Below are 20,410 nucleotides of genomic sequence, written 5' to 3' on the forward strand. Positions count from 1 at the left end.
CCACAAGTTCCTTCCAATCTAAATCCTTCTGTGAGTCTATGAGGTGCTGAGGTCTGATGAAAAAATAGGTCTTCTTTTCCTCCCTTCCCATTGTCAGGGCCACATTTTGAGCCATGTCCCGGGACCCAGCCAGACCCACGGGTGGACTCTTATCCCATTGAATGAAACCAGTGGAAATGTGAAGATTGGAGTCTCCTCATCAACAYTGAAAAATGCCACCCGTCCCTCTTCATAATCCAGGGATACCCGGATCCGTTTGAGACCCTGGATCTCGGAAAATACAGTGCGTTCAGGGAAGGTAAGAGCTTGGAATTGACCTGCCCACTGCCCCACTGCCCAGATGCCCTCCTCTGGTTTAAACTCAATCTCACCCTTCCTTCTGACGTCTTCTCTGGAAACCCCCACCGTCCATCCTCCTGCATCCACTACCTCCACCTCCCAGTAGTATCTCCCTGAAGTGAAACCTTCGCAGCCCAGCACACAGCGCCAGGGCATAAACCTCTCAGGGATGTCAGGGACATCCTGTGGCTTGTCGACTCGTTTCACACTTTTGCGGTCGTCAGACAGGACAAGGTCGCAATGGGCCGTGTCTGGATCCAGAGTTACCTTCACTGTGAGAGAGAGGGAGTCAATGAGTCARGGGCAGAGCTCAGCCCTGGGAGGGAGCATCACGGGGGCTGCAAAAGGCAGAATAAAAAGGCAGCAATAGCTGGCTGGCATGAGAAGCTGCACAAGGCCACAGAATTTGTAGAAGGATCTGAACATGAAGCAGAGAGATGATGCCAAGCAGAAAGAGCAGAAGATCATCATCAGACCTGCAGCCTSRGGAAGTCCCCACATCTCTAAAGTATAGCCAGCATTCCTCATTGAGGACGAGGAATCTGCAGACTTCCCTGAAACAGGAGCGTGCACCTGTCCAATGAGGGTTACACTTTCTCCTGCAAACTGGGGATTGGTGAAAGCCTCTCTGGTCGCACCAGGGTCACTGTGGGAGAGGAACCAGCACAAAGGGATTAAAGCAAGCAAGACAGTTCAGCATCCCAAACCCAAAGAGTTTAACATGGAGAAAAGAGGAAAAAAACAATACTGATGTGTCTACAGAAGCAGAGTGTGCAAGAGGTGAGGAAGCTGGAGAAAATGAGAGGAGAACATGGAAAGGGAGGATAAATAGCCTCAAGTGGAGGTGCGGTCAGAAAAAGGGGCCATGCATTGCCCCTGCAGCCCTGTTCTGCTCTGGCTGCAAGGCCGGGAATGGGGAATGGGGAAAGGCCTGTTGGATGCTCAGGGGCTGCAGACACCTTTTCTGGGCTGTGCCTGCTCCAGAAACTACCTTCAGTGGTGGAGAGAAAACCACTCATCTCCCATGCAGGAGACATGCTCTGTTTTCTCCTCTCCGGGGTATTTGGGAAATAGACTCAAAMAGSCTGGAAAGACCGAACTTTCATTACCTTCTTCTATAGGCATCRCATATCTTCTCCATACTTGAAAAAGAAAAGCAAAGAAGAAAAGAWAAATCTCAGATGAGAAGTTATCTGAACACGCTCGTGGTGTGAGGTTAGCTGTGGGTAATGACAACACCAGCAAGGAGCTTCAAAACTTGAATGTCTAAAGCTGTGGGACAGCTCCATCTATTTTGTATGAATTTGATTGCGCTGCCCAGATTCACACACGTGTTTGGGGTCTGCACGTACTGCCTTTGAGAAGACGTGAGGTTTTGCTAGCATGGCAGGATTACAGGGGATAGTTTAAGAACACCAGGAAAAATACAGTTCCTAAAATGAATTCAAGGTTTTGCCTCTCACTTCAGGAATTCAGTGATGCCCCTCATCTTTTCCCGGAAAAAAATTGTGTCTTTCATTTAGCCTCTTATGTTTATCAGGCATGAAAGCCTCTACCTATTTTATATCCTTACATTGCATCAGATTTTCTGTACTAAAAACTGAGGTACTATTTAACAAAAGCTTTCTTTTTCTATTTCTTTTTTCTTTTTTTTTCCTTCTCTTTCTCTTTTCCTTTTCTTCCTCCCCCCCTTTTTTGCCTCWGTACTATGGATTTAGTAGATGACCCTCCCAGACCTAATTGAAACAAATGGCAACTCAGCCCCTATGGGAGAAAACAGAAGCAAAACCAGCCCCTAAACGCAATAACCAGACAGGAGAATCACCCCGCTGGGAAGAGTCCCACGTAGGAAGGAGAACGACACTCACCCAGTTCTGTGGCTTGTTTCTCTGAAAAGCAACAAAAACAAAAATAGATCAGCACGGATGGGATGCAGACTGGGATGTGCCCCATCGGGCAAGGCAAAGCCCGTGGGGGTGCGGGAAGTGCTCCGATTTCCCAACATTTCCAGCACCCTGCTGCCGCCAAGACAGCAGCAGACACAGCCCAAGCAGCATTTTGGACACGCTTTCATTTTCTGCTGCTCAGATTTGCTCTTTTCCTYCCCTTGTCAAGTCCAAAACACTTTTCAGTTCACTTAACACTTTCAAAGCAAGACACCGCAAAAAAGAAAATGGAACAAAAAGAACCAGAGCCCCATATAGACTCACTAAAAAATCATTTGCAAAAAAACGAAGAATTACTCACGGATTTCTGCATCGTAGGCCCCTAAAAAACAACCAAAAAAGTATACAAGTCAATATTTTGTTAATTCACACATGTATTTCCTGAGGATCCCAGTTAAAGGACTGTAAGAGTGAGGGCTGCTTTGGCAGAGGGGGCAAATTCACTGACTTATTGCAAGGCTGCTCCGAATTGCTGCATACAGACACCGGCTATGTTAAACYGCATTTATTTTCCCTGCTGGAAGCAATTCAGAAAGAGCTCAGATTTGAATAACTAATGGGTTATTTCTTGGGAACTGCAGGATGGAAACAATAAAAAAAATCAGTAACTCAATGTGTTTTTTTTTCCCCCAACTAACTCAGTAACTCAAGCGTTTGGGTTTTTTCATTCATTTAATGAGAATGCAAACCAACTTTCAATAACATTTCCTAATTTTATATATATATATATATAATATTTATATTATATTCTTTTTATATTTTTTTCTTTGGGATTGCATTCAAAACACACAACAGTTTTCCATGAACTACTCCTCAAAAGCATTAGCTTTCCAAGACTGTTTCAGTACTGAAATTAATATGAGAGTGCTAAAAAAAAAGCATTGCCAGCCACTTGGGGGGAAGAAAAAACTAATGATTTTGGGGCTGGATTTGCATATTATTAGATTTTTGGCCTGGGAAGGGAGCAAAGCATTTGCATGAAAGGAGCATTCAGCCCAAAAGGGAGGATGAATAAAAACGAACGACGGTTTTCCCGAAGAATTAAACCCTGGAGGAGAAGGAGAGAGAGACTTACGCAGTTCCTCCACCTGCGTCGCTGAAAAGTAAAACAAAAAAGAGCACGTTACCACCAAAACCAATCACTTTTGCACGGGCACTCGCGGGGAGCATAACTGAGGGACCTTGCCAAAGCAAAGCTCGTCCTTCAGCAAGTCGCCCACTCGTGGTTTTCCCATCCCACAACAATTCTCCCCAATATCACAGCGTAATTTCATATTTCCAAACAGCCATTGGCCTCCCCACTGTCCTCCCCCCAAAAATTGTGCGCCGTGGACCCTTTGTTTTTGCGGGAATGCTCCAATTTTTGCAAGCCAGGAGATAAAACTTACCGATTTTTCCCTCGAGTTTTCCTAAGGCAGAAAAAAGGAAATGTAAATTGGTTTTGTTTCTCTGATTTTTTTTTAATAATAGCCCCTTCCAAAGAATGCTAAATTACTAAATTAAAGCACTTGCAGCATGGAAAAGCCTCTGGAAGTGCTGTGGTGGCTACAGGACCCATGGACCTCATGCCGTTTTGGTAAAAATAAGGGATTGCCTTTATTCCTCTGCATTATTTATGTGTTGTAGGGCAGCATGGAAAAACAGTATTTCCTGATGGAAAGGAGAAAATTGTATTTTTATGCTCCAAGATGTGGGTGCCAACACAAGGCTCCAGTGTCCTCCCAAACCCACCAATCCCTTAAAAATGAAGGCTGTTAAATATTATAAATCTTTCCAGCCAACCTTTCCCCCAGGGCCACATTACCTTTAATTTTAAATAGATAAACGGTGATAACAAAGAGCACAACCAGAGCGACCACGACCAGGCTCAGGGCAATCTTCCATGGCTGGGCGTTTTGGAAAAAGGGATCTGTAAAAACCAAGCAGGGATGGGGTTATTTCTGTATCGGATGAGCCCGCCCCGAACTGCAGCGAATCTCACCATGGGCAGAAAATATCATTGCACTGTGTGACCTGAAGAGGCCAAGAAGCAACCCGCAAAAATAGCAATTTCATGCAAAGATGAGGCTGATAGTTTGGCCGCAGAAGTTGCCGGAGCTTTTGCAAAGGGAAACCAGATTTCTGACAGAATTATTCCTCATGAAATCATGTTTTCGTCTCCTTTTCAGGTGCGAGAGGGCAACTTATTTTGTGTTAGGCAACATAGGAATAAAAAAATGTCCAAATTCTTGATAAATTCTTTGGTTTAGCAGCAAAATTGCAGTGTGGAGTGATGTCACCTGGAGAGCAGCACKGGCTCTCCGGGGAAACCAACTTCCCAAAGCTGTTCATCATAACAGCAAAAAAAAAGGAGCCGGATGCAGCTGAAAACCCATGCGGTATTGCAATGCGACTCGAAATCCCATTATTCCTGTTCACCATTCAGTCACCATTCCCGTATTTCCCTCCCTTGCAAAAAATAACTATCCTCTGTTATTTTTTTTGTTTTTTCTTTTTTAAAATGGCATGGTCACTCACGCCAAAGTGGCCGATCGGGATTTTGCAGTGGGGAAGACGGAGGGCACGGGTTGGTTTCTCATTGTTATTCATTTGTAGTGTTATAAATGTTTGCATTTAACGTGGGTATCAATCRAAAATGCCTTAGGAAGTCTTTTTTCCCCTTAAAACCATAAGCAGAGATAGCTCTCATGAATTTTGATGCCGATACCAAAACTGTGTTAGAATGTCTTTTTTTWAAAACCCCTAAACCCAAACTTGAAGATGCAACACATGAATTTTGACAGTGATCTCGTGCAAGCACGGCCACAAAGTCTCATTTATTTGCTTGTGTGGCACCAATTTGCATCGCACAGGGTGCAAATGCTTAATTTATTTGTTTTCTCAGCAAAGCTTCCAGCACGTGGCTCTGTTGGGAGTGGTGCTCTTGCTGGCTGCTTACCTGCCATGGAAAAGGCTGAATCCTTCTCGTGGTGGTGCAGGGCGTCACGGATCGAACAGGACAGCTGCTGGTTTGCAGCCTGGCTGAGGACCACGGTGCTCTCGGCCTTGAAGAGGCCCCTTGCGTCCCGGGTGACGTTTTTGGAGGCAGATGGCAGCGGCTGGCCCTGGTGGTCCTTCCACAGCACCTGGGGCTGGGGGTACCAGCCATCGCCCCTGCATGCCACCCGGACACCCCCAGCTTCGTAGCCCTCCAGCGAGATGAGCGGTGCTGAGCCGGCAGCTGGAGGAAAGCAGAGCAACCTTGGTTATTCCCTGTGGGAATCCAACCCTTCCTTTGGCAGAGAAAGAGGTCTAGACCCCAATATTGAAGAAGTTCCTGTTTTTCAGGGTTGCATGGGCATCTCAAGTGCTGGCCGCAATCAGAGGCAGAAGCACACAGGAGTTTCTTGCTGCCTTTTTTGTGTGATCCAAAGCAATCTGCTCGGGAGATCATCACCTCGGGAAGAGAACCTTCAAGCCTGGCCACTAGCACATACCCACATGGACCAAGACCTTCTTCCTTCATGACCCCATTGCAATTTCTTTGTCATGTGCCCATTCAAACTGTGAAAATAGYGCTAAGAAKACTTTTGAAGTAGGTAGGACATCTCAGGAGTTCCTTAGCACTGCTCTATGGATCATTTTTGATCTCCAAGAGACCTTGGTTATTTTCTTTTTTTCTAAGGATGAAAACAAAGGGATTTGGCAAAGCCCTGCTCCCAAAGGGACACCCTGRAATTGCTTATGATGGGTGACAGGTCTAGGAACAAGCACACTGGAGATACTGAGACCCGAYCAGCAGCAGAAACAGGGATGCCTGCTACAGACCTGTCACCTTCAGCTCCAGGACRGCTTCCTCATAGTCTGAATCAGAACGAATGAAACAGGTGTATTTCCCTTCGTCAGACAGGCGGACACTGAAGATCTTCAGGGCCACGGTGCCGTTGTCGAGACCGTCCCGCTGCAGCTCAGTCCGCCCTTGGTACTGTGACATCTGATCACCATGCTGGTCCGTTCCTGCCTTGTAGCGGTGCACGTAGGGCGAGAAGTGTCCCCGAAACCAGGTCACYTCCATGGCCCGGGCGCTCTGCTCCGGTGTGAGGTGGCAGGGCAGCACCACATCCTGYCCCACGGCAGCCGCCACAGAGTGTGCTGGTGCAATCACCCTGAATGGAGCTGGACAAAATGACCCAAAACCAATGGGAGAATCCCACATGGACTGGCTTGTTGATGTTCTTCAGAAAAGCAACGGATCTACCCATGCCTAAATTTTGCCCTGCCTCTGCTCCAACACTACGATCACACTGAATGCAATAAKAAGTTGAGGGACACATGCTACTCTTGCTTTTGGGACCATCCTGTCCTATAGYGGAAAGTCTTCACATCTCCAGCAGGATCTAACACCTCTTTAAGCGAGGGGCAAGCACTGCTCAGGTAAAAGAGGATGGGGAAGGAAAGAGAAAGAAGAAGGCAGTGATGGGAAGGGACTGAGCTGGTTTTGAGTGGTCAGCTGGAGAAAACAACTTGGACACAAATAAAACTCAAACACTCCCAGCTATCCACATCTATTACTAGGAAAAATACACAGCTCTGGGCATCATTGGAAATTCTTGTATAAAACATGTAAAAATTAGCTGGGCAGCTCATCTATCTTATCACTCTGCAAGGCCACCGAGGCTGTGCAAATGCCACGCTAGCATGGCAAGGAGAACAAAAATGGGGATCTGGAGGGATGCTACTATTTTTTATGCCTCTACTCTGCGCTTAGCAGTCCTTTGGGAGCAGCTCGGAGGAAACACTTGTGGCTAGAAGCAGTTTGCTGTGGACCAGCGAGACCATGGGGATCCCTACCTGATTGCAGCTGATGGACATGCAGAGCAAAAATSCAGATCCCAGGCAGAGAGTAGCTGGCCAGGAATGAAAGGACCATCCTSCTTGCGGGCAGGCAACCTGGAGCCAGGAAAGCAGGGAGACAAGAAGAGGGAGAACAGAGTRCTTATGAAAAAAGGACATTCGAAAGACAGAACATCATGGGGCATAATTTATGCTAGAAGGGGATAAAGGCTACTTTTAGCTCTTTTTTTAATATTGTCCAGCAAACAGTCATTTGATAGCTAAAGTTGCAATCAGTTTTCTGCCATTGGCCTGACTTTGCTTGACATATGTTACTTAACACGCAAAGGAGCCCGAGGGGCATAAAAAGTTGTAGAAATTTGTGGCTGATCCACCTGAGGGCTGCGCTGCCATTCAGAGAGACCTGGACAGGCTGGAGAGTTGGGTGGAGAGGAACCTCATGAGGTTCAACAAGGGCAAGTGCAGAGTGCTGCACCTAGGSAGAAATAGCCCTGTGCACCAAGACAAGCTGCGGGCTGACCTTCTGGAGAGCTGCTCTGCAGAGAAGGACCTGGGAGTGTTGGTGGATGACAAGCTGACCCTGAGCCAGCAATGTGCCCTTGTGGCCAAAAAGGCCAATGGTCTCCTGGGGTGCACTGGGAAGACTGTTGCCAGCAGGTCGAGGGAGGTGATCCTGCCCCTCTACTCAGCCCTAGGGAGGCCTCATCTCGAGTACTGTGTCCAGTTCTGGGCTGGAGAAAGTCCAGCATAGGGCTACAAAGATGATCAGAGGGCTGGAGCATCTGCCCTGTGAGGAACGGCTGCAAGAGCTGGGCCTGTTTAGCCTGGGGAACAGAAGACTGAGGGGGGATCTTATCAATGTGTATAAGTACCTGAAGCGAGGGTGTCGAGGGGAAGAGGACAAACTCTTTTCAGTTGTCCCATGTGACAGAACAAGAAGCAATGGGCAGAAATTGAAGCAGAGGAAGTTCCGCCTGAATGTGAGGGGAAATTTCTTCCCTGTGAGAGTGACAGAGCACTGGGAGAGGTTGCCCAGATAGGTTATGGAGTCTCCTTCTCTGGAGATATTCAAGGCCCTCCTGGATGCAACCTTGTCTAACATGCTGTAGGTGACCCTGCTGAGCAGGGGGGTTGGGCTAGATGATCTCCAAAGGTCCCTTCCAACCTTACTGATCCTATGATTCTATGAAATTTCCCATGGGGAAGCAAAAGTTGAGCTCCAACATCTYCTCGAGTTCAACTAAAATGCAAGAGAAGAAACAGTGCTCATTTTAATAGGGACGCCTTATTTGTCTTATTCAGCCCTCAGAGCTAGGAAGGTGCTGGGAGAAAAATCAGGYTGAGGGGGTTGGAGCAGTGAAAATTATCTGCTCCCATGGCTTGGTCAGGAGGAAAACGCAGACCTGGAGTAACCAAAATGCTAATGCAAGCCACTGCCAACAGGGGGTATCATGCTGCTGTGAATCCCCCCTGAACTGGATTTGTTAGCAAGCAGCAGGACYGCTTTCAGCAGAGATTACAGGAAGCAATTTGAATTTGCAGCTCTTGGAGGAAGAGAAGTCGCTTACCTGGCCGACCCTCCTGAGATTCTTCCTAGGCGKGTGCTCAAGCTCCTCGGGCTCTGGCCAATGTGTTGTGCTGCAAGAGACACCTCACCGTGTCTACCCCAGCAGCTAACAGGCTCGCCTGCTGCTCCCCAACTCCAGCCTAGTGTTTCCTTCCGCCGAAAGCAAATAAAACTGTATGTCATCTCCCAGACTGCTAGTGCTTCCTTCGGCGGCACTTCGACATTGAAAGCGAAAGGAACTCAACCTCACCGTGGTTTTGTCACTGCTTTTACCCCGGAAATGATTTCTTCAGGCAAACTATGCAACACTGAGATCAACATAGTGCAGCCTCCTGCTTTGCTTCTCCCTGGGGTGGATATGAGCTTTACAAGCCCCAGGGTGAAGGAGCAGGGCAAGGACAGAGGTGAACGGGCAGGGACTGTAAACCCCAGCTGGTGCATGAGTCGGGGGACAAAACACAGTAACAGTCTTCCCTGAAAAGCGATTTCGCACTGCCAGCTGAATCTGGCTGTCACGGGTGGCATAGATGCAAAAAGCTGCTTCGACATGATGTCTCTGCATTTTGCTCACTCATCCCCACCAGGCACTCAGCTCTGGGCAAGCAGGACGAGATCCTGCACCCTTCTTGTATCCAGCCAGGAGGTTTCTGCTTCAGTATGAGCTCCGCAGACTCTGCTAACTWCMCRYCTGGGCATCTGCAGGCTTCACTTGCCTGCACAAGGTGCCTACAGCAATTGGCRCTCTGCCCTGTTCATGCCTCTGTGCAGACTCCAGTTATCCCTGAAGAGCAYGCACAGARCCAGCCTGTCCCAGGTCCTGCCTCCCCACATCCCTTCCCTGTCACCAGGTAGAAGAGCAGAACATCCACAGGAGCCARCTGTGGATTTTTGAGTGACTTCTTGGGKCAGAGTCATCTCCACCTGCTGGGTCCTTCCWGAGGAGCCAAGGTGAAGCCTCTGGGCCTGTGAACAGCAGCCTGGAAAATGAGGAGGTTGGATGCAAAGGGCAGCATGAGCCCTCCCTGTGGATCAAGCTGGGTGTCTCCCACTCTGCAAGCAYCTCCACCAGCATCCCCCAAAGCCATTGASAGCATGAGAAATCCCAGCAGGCAGCAGCTTTAAGAGCCCAGACCTCTCACCTTGCCCCACCACTTCAAGGGGTGTGCAGCTTTGGTGCCCCCTCTGTCAGCCCCAAGCATGGCCATGGCCACGGGAGTTTCTCCCTGGGGCTTCCTGATCTGCAGTTGGCGTCCCCGAGTGACATCCTGGCTGACTTGGGGTGGCTCCCGAGATGACCGACCCTGGCTAGGCTCCACGGTCTCTGCTGTGGGGAGATATTGCCGTTCTCAGGGGCTCAGCAGGCTCTTATCGCTGACCTGCAGCTGGTCAGGTGGAGGCGTGGAAATCCCATGGCATGGGAACCCCGTCTCCACAAACACCCACACAGGGCCTGGCATGAATGCTGGGAGTGGAATGCGAAGAGAGCTAAATGGAGACGTGCAGTGTAAGGATTACATGAGACCCCATGACTACATCAGACTGCGGGAGCTGTCACCGAAACAAAGGCAGGACCCAACTAACAATCTCCTTTCCTAGAGTCATGCTGTAAGGGAACGTGGGATGTCTGAGAAGCACCTGAATGTTGTGACTCTTCCATCATTCCCTCCATCATTTTCTCATCATTCAGCACTGAGTCTTGCCATCCACTTCTACCCGTGAATCCTGTTCATCAGCGTCCTGTGGATTTTCTGCAAACATGCAGGCACCTGAGTTGGCAATAGAAGAGGGGGAGGCGCAGGCTAATGAAGTGGAGGAGAGGAGTGAAAAAGGTGAGTTCCTAGGAGGGAAGAAGAGGGATGTTGTCATCTGCTTAGGAGAAAGTTGATGTGTCTGATGTGGAAGAGCTGCTGTGGGTCAACACGCTCAGGGCTTGTCCCAACATGGGCTTGCCATAAGGTTGAGATGTGGTGGTTGCATCATCTCGGCTGCATACCTCTGTCGGCCCCACACCAAAGACACCCAAGCTCCCTCCATGGCCCTCTAGGAGAAACAGGAAATTTAGGAGCATGGATTGACATCTATCTAAATTGTTTGTGTCCAAACATGTCTAGGAGCACCTAGGTGGTGCCAATATTGGGACAATGCAGTGCCAGGGGTTTTCCCACTCCATGCAGGAGACACCTGGGGGCAAGGAGGTGCCTTCTCTTGCCAGAGCAAACACAGACCACCATGTGTCCCACCTTCTCCAGGACTATCCCTCCTAAGGGTCTTCTTCTCCTCTGTCCCCAGTGGATGTCACCCTGGACCCAGACACTGCCAACCCATTCCTGGTCCTGGCAGCAGATCGGCGAGGTGTGAGGCGGGGAGATGCGTGGGCTTTGCTRCCTGACTCCCTGGAGAGGTTCACCACGGAGCCTTGTGTGCTGGGCTGCCCAGGCTTCACTGGAGGGCAGCACCACTGGAAGGTGGCGGTGGCCGATGGTGGGGACTGGTGGGCCACTGGTGTGGCTGGAGGATCCATCCAGAGGAAGAGCATCCTCCAGCTTTCCCCCGAAGAGGAGATTTGGGCCGTGGGGCAGTGGTTCGGGCAGTACTACGCTTTCACCCACCCTGATTGGACCTCCCTGCACCTCCGCCAGCCCCCCAGGACCATTCAGGTGTCCCTGGACTGTGCTGGTGGGCAGGTGGCCTTCACTGATGCTGAGGACGGAGGCCTCATCTTCACTTTCTCCCTGCATCCATACCCTAGCAAGACCCTGCACCCGTGGTTCTACGTTGGAAGCAACTCGCAACTCGCGTTGTGTCCCTGACATGGGGGACCACCGGTGSCCACAGAGCTCCTCCTCACCAAAATGCAATATATATAGCTCTTCTATACTGATTCACTATAGCTACAGGGATAGAGGAAGTAGTCACTGTAGCTCTCAGTCTTTATAGCTGTTCCCTACAGCTAGAGGGATAGAGGGAATATTCCCTATAGATCACACACCTCCATAGCTATACCCTATAGCCATAGAGATAAATAGAGATRCAGCTCCTCTATAGTTATTCTCTATAGCTATAGGTGTATCTACAGGAATAGAGCTCCTCTACAGCTATAGGCTTATATAAAGATACAGCTATTCCCTCCWGCTCTAGGGACATATCTAGGGATACAGCTGCTCTACAGCTATTCCCTACAGCTCTAGGGATATATCTAGGGATAYAGCTCCTCCACAGCTATTCCCTACAGCTCTAYGGATATAGGGAATATTCCCTASAGCTATAGGGAKAGGGATATAGCCATAGGAAACAGCTCTAGGGGAGTGTGAGCTCCTGATAACACTTCCTATCTTTTCCATACCTCCAAGCAGYTCCCTGTCCCCTTTCCAGCTCTGCGTTGGGCAGACGTGTTTTTCTTCAGGCTTCTCACYGGAGTTTTTARTCCCAAATCCCRGGCACTGTTTCCTTCCATAAGGTGAGCCCACTTCACCTCCCCCTCCCACCCTGCTCCATTTCCTCCCCCCTTCCCCTTTTCGCATTGCAGGCGCAGACAGAGCCGAAGCATTACAAATAAATAAATAAATAAAAAGAAAATAAATACAATAAAAAACGCTTTCCAGCTGCCAGCAGGGTCCAGCGGGACGGGATTTAGCGTCATCTTTGGTTCTGGAAAGAAGCGGAGCGACGGGAGGCTCTGCTGCAAACCCACCGCTTTGCCCACCCCCCTCCCCCCACTGCCATCTTCCCCCCAGCGCAGCAGCCACCTCGCAGCCAAGTCCCAACCCAACAATTCCCACGGCCTCTGCCTCCGGGGCCGGCAAAAGTCCTGCCAGGTTTCCTTCGCCTCGGGAAGAACCAAACCGCTATGATTTCCTTGGGAAAAAAAAAGTGTTTTTTTTTTTTTTTGAGGGGGGGGGAGTGCTCGGCGCTTTCTCTTTCGCTTCGTGCGATGCGAGAGCCGCTGCTGGGAAAAGCGGCGAGTGTCCGGCGGCTCCGGGACCCTCATCGGCTCCAGGACCTTCCCGCAAGACTGTGGGATCCCTCTTTCCCCACATCCCGGAGGAGCTGCGGGACCACCAGCACCACCCCGACAGTTCTGGGAGCTCCCAGGGCTGCGGGACCCTCGGGGGCTGCAGGATCCTCCACGGACTCCAGGATCCTCGACGGCTGCGGGACCTTCGACAGCTCCGGGATCCACCCCCGGCCCCCGGCCCCGCGACGGCTCCGGGACTCTCGGGGGCTGCAGGACACCACCCCCGCCCCGGACGGCTTAGGGGTCCCTGAGAGGTTCGAGCTCCCCCTCCCCCGGCGGCTACGGGAAGCACCCCCCCCCCGATGGCTGTGGGACCCCTGCGCGTTTCAGGCCCCCTCGGAGGCTCCAGGACCCCCGACAGGTCCGGACCCCCTGCCCCAATGATTCTGGGACCCCTTCGGGGGGCTGCGAGCCCCCTGAGAAGTTAGGGATCCGTCGATGGCTGCAGGACCCCCCTCCCTTGGCTGTGGGACCCTAGTGGGGTTTGATTCCCCCCCCCCGCAGCTCTGGGACCCCCAACAGCTCCAGGACCCCTGTCCAATGACTCTGGGACCCCCCGCCAATGGCTGYGGACTCCCCAATAGCTGCAGGACCCCCGATGGCTGCAGGCCCCTGAGAGATTTGGGACCCCCCTGATGGCTGTGGGACCCCCTCCCAAATGGCTGCAGGACCCTCAATGACTGTGGRATACCCTCGCCCTGGAGGATCCATGAGGGGTCTGGGACCCCCAATAGATGTGGGACCCCCCGAGCAGGTCTGAGACCCCTCCTAAGTGTTTTAGGGGGCTCTGATGGCTGGGAGACTCCTCAGCAGCTGCAGGACCCCTGACGGCTGCAGGGGTCCCAGACCTGTGGCCAGTCCTACAGCTACCCAGGATCCTGGACCCATAGACATCCTGGACTCATTAGCAGTCTCACAGACACCCTAGGAGTCCTTGACCCACTGGGGGTCCTGCAGCCACCCGGAGGTCGTGGACCCATCAGGGATCCCCTTGCCATGTTGGGGCCTGGACCCACCTGGGGATCCTGCAAGGGCACCGGACACCGGACCCATCGGGGTCCTGTTGCTGTGGGGGATCCCACACCCACCAGGGAGTCCCACCACTATCAACAGTCCAGGACTTCTTGGGGCTCCAAGACCTCTTAGGGGTCCCACAGCCACAGGRGTGGGGGAGATCCTGCATTCCCAGGAGTCCCGCAGTTGTCAGGGTCCACAGACCCATCAGTAGACCCCAGGGTCAGGGAGTCCCTGACATGGGGTGGGAATCCAGGACCCTTAGGGTCCCTGCGGAACCCCCAACAGGTTCAGGACCACAAGTCCAGGACCACCAAGGCCAGTGAAGGACCCCAAATGGGTCCAGGACCCCTATGGATCTGGGACCCCTAGGGTGACTGCAGGACCCCCAATGGGTGGCTGTAGAGCACGGTAGTGCCACAGCCCAGGGAGCTGGGCCAAGTACAGGAATGTGCTGGAGGAGGGGGAAGAGGGACCCCAGGCTCCAAACTACCCAGGTTCCTTGTCACTGTTTGGGTCGGCAACCCGTGGGGAAAAATCTCCGGATCCATATATTTTCTGTGACGGGATTTTTTCCTGCTTTATTTATCTGCTTTCAGGCTTTGCAGTCCACTCAAAGTATAGCTGTCCTCGTGTTTAAATACAGCGATTACAGGGATCAGTTAAGCATTTAAACTCTTTCTCCACAAACGCGCCGTCCTTCCTTATCTTTCCATTTCTCCCAAATCTGCCTTCCTTATCTTTCCGTCCCTCCCACATCTGTGTCACCTGCTGCTTCCCCCCATCTCACCCTCCAGCCTTTTCCTCTTTGGTAGGTCAGATGGCTGCGAGGATGAAGCTTCTTTCATTTTTCCTTGCTGGCTGCTCTCTGCCTTGCGTCGTTATCTGCTTCCTGATGCTCTGCGTTCTGAAGCTGGAGGCAGGTAGGACCTTGCACACTTGCCGGGAGTTGGCTGCATCCTGCATGACTTAAATGCATTTAAATGTCAAACGCATTGAGAAATTCAGTGTGTCACAGATTTATGGTGGTCTCATAAAGATTTAAAGATACTGAAATGGATTTAATTTGGGCAGATGAGTGAAGGAGGAAGCAGGGAATCCCCTCGCATTCCTCATTGGTCTGCTCCTCCAGCCTGCAGGGACCGTGGTGATTCATGGTGGACTGCAGGGACCATGGTGGTTCATGGTGGACCGCAGGGACAATGGTGGTTTATGGTGRTATGCAGGTACCATGGTGGTTCATGGTAGACTTCAGGGACTGCGGTGGTTCGTGGAGAACTGCAGGGACCATGTTGGTTCCTGGTAGACTGCAGGGACCGTGGTAGTTCATGCTAGTGTGCAGGAGCAATGGTGGTCCATGATGGGCTGTAGAGACCGTTGTGCCCAGGCTGAGCATCTATTGGTGCCCTTTTGAGCTTTGCATTAAACATGTGCATGCCTTCCTTGCCACCTCATTTGGCCCAATATCCTGCTCTATCCCACAGCTCAATTTTCATGGCGAGGAACAGATAATCCCATCCTCCTTGTCATCATCAGGGCAGACGCTGTGCTGCCCTGCCACCTCCACCCAGCCAGGAGCCCTCAGCCTGTGGAGGTGACCTGGCTGCGGGTGCCACACTCCCGGGCCCAGCATAACAGCCACAAAGGGATGAACAGCAACAGGACACCAGGACACGACCAAAAGACAGTGCTACTGAAGCGCTGGACCTGTGGGGGYCATGCGGATTTGAGGCTTTCCAACGTCGGACCATCCGATGAGGGACACTACATCTGCTTCATTCGAAACAGAATTGAATATGAAGGTGCTCATCTGGAACTGAAGGTGACAGGTTTGTAGCCCATGACCATGTGCTCTTGGGGGAAGAATCATTAAAATTTAATTTTAGACACATTGGCTGGACACAGCCTTTCCTGAAGTCTTTGCGGCTTTTAGGAGGGAGCATCTGTTTGGAGGGTCCAGGGCAGATGGAGGCRTCAAATCAGGACTGAGCAGATTTTTGGTTATTTCAACTCTATCTGGTGGTGGGTGACATCACTGAAGGTTTTGCTCCATTTCAAGGGGGGTTATTTTTTTCCTCTGAGCTATTGTCTTTCTCTAAGACATGTAACTATGAAGCATATCTGATTCTAAAATATAAGCACTATCTCTAGGTAAATATTGGGTTGGAGTAAGACTGAAAAGYTTATACTTCTTGTTCGCCCCCATGCAAAATAATTGAAACTCCATGTTGCTGCAGTTTCTGGAATCTAAAAATAAATGTCCCTTTTGAAAACAAGTCCTATTCAAACTCAATTTTATGTGTGCACATGTCGTCTTAGCCATGGGGTCTGCTCCTTACATCTCCACGGAGAGCTACCAAGGAGACGTCAGAGCTGTGTGTCGATCGGCTGGTTGGTACCCACAGCCCGAGATAATGTGGAGGGATCTCAACCATCAGCCCTTACAGCAGCAGTCCCAAACATATACCCAAGATGAGAGGGGTCTCTTTGAAGTACAAAGTACCCTTGTCATAACGGGAAACACCACGAAGAACGCATCCTGTGTGGTGAGGAACATCTACCTCAACCAAGAAAGGGGAACAGCTTTTCAAACTTCAGGTCAGTTAACCTCGACACAGCACTCCACAGACAGACACAGCGAGATCTGGGGAAAGCTAGGGTTTCTCCAGAGATTTATGGCTGAGATCTGGGGTTTCAAAGATTGCATGCATTTAGTGGTGAAATATTCCTACTGGTGGTTGCTTGGGTCTAGCCTCATGGCTAAGTTTAGTAACCAGGTGTCAACCAGGGAGCAAAAACCCACACAGCCTAAATTTCTATAGYACAGCAAATGAGCAGCTCATTAAAGACTCTCTTGCAACAAACAGGGCAGCATCTAAATCCTTTGGTTGGTGTGTCTTGAGATGTCCCACTCAGCTTCACACGACAAACACGGTGAAGAAGGAAGGTGCTGGGCCACAGCTCACCCTCCCGTGAGAAATAAGACGATTTTAAACAGCGTAGCACTGTGAAGACTCATGGGATCTGGAATTCAGCACTCTGATCCCCTTTGCATCTGTAGGATGCACATGCTTAGCACCGTTTCTCTCTCCTGAGGAAACCTGGTTCATTGCTGAACCTAGTGGAGAAAGAAAGGAATYCTTGCATGTTGTCAGGAAAACCTTAAAATAGAATAATTTTTTGAAAATTCTCTTGTTGTTGGGTTTTTTTCCTCTTTTTTAGACTTTTTAAAAGATGCCTATCCAGGGATGGCTATTCTAACCATGAACCTGACAGTGCTTGGTTTCATCGGCTTCATTGTGTATCTGTCAAAGACCAAAGGTAAACGCTTAACCCAGGTTCCAGAGAGGAGGATCTGGGTTATTGCCCTTTAGCAAACCCATCAATGCACAAGGGATGCACARGATCATGGGCTTTATCTTCTACAGCAAATACAAACACTAAACAGAAAGCTCAAATGAGCTGGGAAATGGACTTTTCTTGGATTCCTGAAACTCTTGAGTGAAAAGAGTGAAAGGGAAAAATAAGGAAGGGAGAACTACGGTTTGGGGCCTGGTGGTAAGGTGGGACAACTCCATCCCTGTCACGTTTGGGTGTCCGGTGCCCTGAGTGCGTCAGAGCGACCRTGGCCACAGGAAGCTTCAGGGTCACCCTTGGTCTGACCGTTACTGAGGTGCTTTGGTGTTGCAGCAACAACTGGAGGCCCAAGTCCCTGCCCAGTGCTGCCCTTGCTCTTACAAGGAAGATTGTCAAAATTCAGGATGTAGTAAGTCCATAAAAGTATAGCTGAAGCATTGCTGCTACTCCCCTGTGAGTTGTCTCCCAGGTGTCTCCTATTCTTTTTTTTTTTTTTTTTTTTGGCCAACATTTGGTTCTTTAACGCCAATTAACTTACCATGAGCTAGGCAAAGCCTGAGTTACTGCGTAATGCTGGAGAAACCTCGGAAGAGGAAAAATTCCTCTACTTTGAAAATGAGAGCCCAGCTATTTTAGCAGAACATAGCCAAAAATGGATGTGAAGGCTAAGCAATCCCTCCATTTTATCACGTTTATGYGCTCTTGGGAGGAGAAAATACTACTTTTGTGACTCCAAGAAGAGATAAATGCAGCAATTAGGCTTTCTTCCCCTTTTCTTCCTATGTTTACTGTCCTGAATTCAATAGAATTTGGTCACARATTCCAATGGGAAAAGGGCAAGAGCTATAAATAGTCCCCGTGCGTTTGTTTCTGTTGCTCACTCAACTTGTTGATCTGGAGAGAGGAGGTTGGTCGGGGTAATTCCGCAGGGGAGGAGGCAACACAAAGGAAGAGGGAGGTGAATTCAGCTGCCTGAAGGAGCCCTGTAACCTGAATCCACCCGAGGCATCCTAAATGCCTTAGTGACATAGCRATAAACTAGTCAAGTGAAAAACGAACGCTCATTTGGATAACTTCTCATCTGAATTTCTTTTTTTTTTTCTTTTTTAATTTTAGGGTGGCAGAGATTCATGAACAACATGGAAAAAGGTAATTTAAAGCATGTTCAAGAGCTCCCTGTGAGCAGCTCCTGTTGCATCAGCAGGGCTGGTGAGGGGGGGAGTTTGCCTCCCCTGCCTGCTCACAGCTCCCTGGGAACCAAAACTCCCATTTTTCTGCCTGGTTTTAATTCTCACTTCCTCCTGCTCTTCTCCTCGTTGGCCATAAGGGAGGCATTCACAGGCTGGAGAGAATCCCCAAACCCCAAGCACCTGGGGGAGAAGAAGCAAAAAACAGTGGAGAAAATTGAGATGGTGGGATGAAACTCAGGCTTAGCTGCAGGTTCTTGCGGTACCAAACGTGGTCCCAGAGACAGATCATGTGCAAGAGCAAAGGGTGGATCTGATATAGCATTCTTGGACCCATCTCCAGTGGTAAAACACAGTTTGAAGCCAAGTCTTCTCTCAAGATGCTGTGTTTGTAGTGGAGGAGATGATCCTGTAAAATGATGTCCCCTCCCTTATGTAGAAATCTGCTCAGCTGAAGGGACAACAGGGGAAATTTCATGTCTGTCTTCTCCAGTGGGCCACCTCTTATTCTCACTATGTCTTTTCCCAGTCTCTCCATCCTTCTCCATCCTTCTGCTTGTTCCTGCTCCAGGTTTGCTGTTTGGGAGGTGCCTGATGCCAGACTCCCATCCTGGGCAAGGCCTTGGTGCCCCCACTAGGGATTTGGACTGTAAGGAGCAGCAATGCTTATGTTACGCCTGCTCTTCTGCTTGCTCTTCAATCTCAGCCATGGAGGCAGAGACTTGACCATGGACAAGAGCAACTTTGACCCCTCCTGTATGTGTGTTTGAGCTTTAATTTCATTCTTTCTTTCCTTCTTTCTTCTTTGGGGACCATACACTGGCAGGAGGCCATAGACATTCCCCATTGGGTAGTTCCCTGCCACCACCCCAAGCCAAGCTCTGCCTCAATCTGTTGATCTCTTTCTCCTGCAGCAAAAATGACCCTGGATCCGAACACAGCTCACCCCTGGTTGCTCCTATCCAAAGACAGCAGAGGTGTGAGGTGGGGAGAAGAGCAGCAAGAGTGGCCCGAGAGGCCAGAGCGATTTGACACGTGGTGCTGCGTACTGGGCCGCGAGGGCTTCRCCATGGGCAGACATGTCTGGGATGTGACAGTAGGCGGTGGGAAGAGCTGGGGTGTGGGACTGGCCAGGGCCTCTCTGAAGAGGAAGGGGCGGACCTACCTGAGCCCTGAGGAGGGAGTCTGGGCAGTGGTGAAGCTGGAGGACATATTTCGGGCTCTCACCTCCCCTGAACGCACCCCGCTGCCACAGAGATGCATCCCCAGAAGGATCCGCGTGTCCCTGGAGTATGGCAAGGGGCAGGTGGCCTTTTCCAATGCAGAGACTGATGCCCCCATCTTCACTTTCCCACCGGCCTCCTTCAGGGGGGAGAAGATCCACCTGTGGCTCTGGGTGTGGGACAAAAACTGGCTCAGGTTGTCTCCCTGAAATGCCCCGCAGAAGACGTCTATGAATCTGGCCTTTGTCGTTCCGCGGTCTCGCTGCTCCTCAAGGACATCTTTCTTGCAGATTTCCTCTCGAATCAAATTGATGACCCTGGAGGATCGGTGGTTTTGGACTGGTCTGTTGAACAACAGGCAGCCGGCAAGCACTGAGATGAAGCAGGGGAAACCCTCCTGCCACCGTTTCTGCCCACAAATGGGACCGAATTGGGCCGCTTTGCAATGTCATCTTTATTGCAGTTGTGTCTTTCCCTCATTACAAGTGTTAACGGGGAGAGTTGATAGCCAGAGCTGGGCCTTTCTTGCCTTGCTTCTTCTGGCTGTGTTGAGTGGGAGAGGCTGTTCAAAAGAGACGGTCTTCTGACCTACCAGGATTGTGTCCCTGTGTAAGTGTGGGCAGGCACGGGGCTCTAAATAAAGGACTTCACAGTTCTCCTGGGAGCACTTTGAGCTCTTTCCCTGCAGTATCTATGTCTGCGAAGGGTGACAGTTGCTCCTGCTCCTAGTGGCAGCTTCTTTGGGTGCTGGTTGAAGACGATAGCTCCAGACCACTTCCATCATTTCCAAGCATTTTTTGTTTGGTTTCTTTTTTCCAAACTGTTTGTGCTGTGGTCACTAGAGTCTTTGCAAAGATGGGGAAGTTCTCCCAAATGTGCTTCCACTATAGAGGAACAGGGAGGCTCTGTGGCCTGGTGTCCATGGAGGA

General features: G+C 50.4%; 3 protein-coding genes across 9 annotated transcripts; 2 read left to right on the forward strand and 1 right to left on the reverse strand.

Annotated features, from left to right (window-relative positions):
• Positions 1 to 6: 6 nt before the first annotated feature.
• Positions 7 to 8,988, reverse strand: LOC146586617 (butyrophilin subfamily 1 member A1-like). Its single transcript, XM_085320992.1, has 11 exons — positions 8,687 to 8,988; positions 7,116 to 7,214; positions 6,093 to 6,440; positions 5,224 to 5,505; positions 4,090 to 4,194; positions 3,674 to 3,694; positions 3,361 to 3,381; positions 2,587 to 2,607; positions 2,208 to 2,228; positions 1,449 to 1,481; positions 7 to 611 (listed from the first exon to the last, which is right to left on the reverse strand). The coding sequence occupies exons 2-11, from the start codon at positions 7,192 to 7,194 to the stop codon at positions 94 to 96; spliced, it is 1,449 nt and encodes a 482-aa protein (XP_085177118.1). The 5' UTR covers positions 7,195 to 7,214; positions 8,687 to 8,988; the 3' UTR covers positions 7 to 93.
• Positions 8,989 to 10,135: 1,147 nt separating this feature from the next.
• Positions 10,136 to 12,547, forward strand: LOC146586618 (E3 ubiquitin-protein ligase TRIM11-like). Of its 3 annotated transcripts, none has more exons than XM_085320991.1 (3): positions 10,136 to 10,290; positions 10,373 to 10,514; positions 10,975 to 12,547. In XM_085320991.1, exons 2-3 carry the CDS (start codon positions 10,442 to 10,444, stop codon positions 11,493 to 11,495), a joined length of 594 nt encoding a protein of 197 aa, XP_085177117.1. In that variant the 5' UTR covers positions 10,136 to 10,290; positions 10,373 to 10,441; the 3' UTR covers positions 11,496 to 12,547. The 3 variants fall into 3 exon arrangements, with proteins under 3 accessions (XP_085177117.1, XP_085177115.1, XP_085177116.1); XM_085320990.1 differs by having other exon boundaries at positions 10,156 to 10,189; positions 10,282 to 10,514; XM_085320989.1 differs by having other exon boundaries at positions 10,136 to 10,514.
• Positions 12,548 to 12,583: 36 nt separating this feature from the next.
• On the forward strand, positions 12,584 to 20,154 carry LOC146586619 (butyrophilin subfamily 1 member A1-like). Of its 5 annotated transcripts, XM_085320980.1 has the most exons (9): positions 12,584 to 12,954; positions 14,314 to 14,375; positions 14,530 to 14,637; positions 15,199 to 15,543; positions 16,034 to 16,312; positions 16,937 to 17,035; positions 18,188 to 18,220; positions 19,173 to 19,242; positions 19,772 to 20,154. In XM_085320980.1, the coding sequence occupies exons 3-9, from the start codon at positions 14,535 to 14,537 to the stop codon at positions 19,791 to 19,793; spliced, it is 951 nt and encodes a 316-aa protein (XP_085177106.1). In that variant the 5' UTR covers positions 12,584 to 12,954; positions 14,314 to 14,375; positions 14,530 to 14,534; the 3' UTR covers positions 19,794 to 20,154. The 5 variants fall into 5 exon arrangements, with proteins under 5 accessions (XP_085177106.1, XP_085177101.1, XP_085177104.1 ...); XM_085320975.1 differs by having other exon boundaries at positions 19,173 to 20,154; XM_085320978.1 differs by lacking the exon at positions 16,034 to 16,312 and having other exon boundaries at positions 19,173 to 20,154.
• Positions 20,155 to 20,410: the final 256 nt, after the last annotated feature.

Source organism: Rhea americana, unplaced genomic scaffold, assembly GCF_003343005.1.
Source record: "Rhea americana isolate MKP2758 unplaced genomic scaffold, rheAme1 scaffold_671, whole genome shotgun sequence".
Taxonomy (NCBI): Eukaryota; Metazoa; Chordata; class Aves; order Rheiformes; family Rheidae; genus Rhea; species Rhea americana.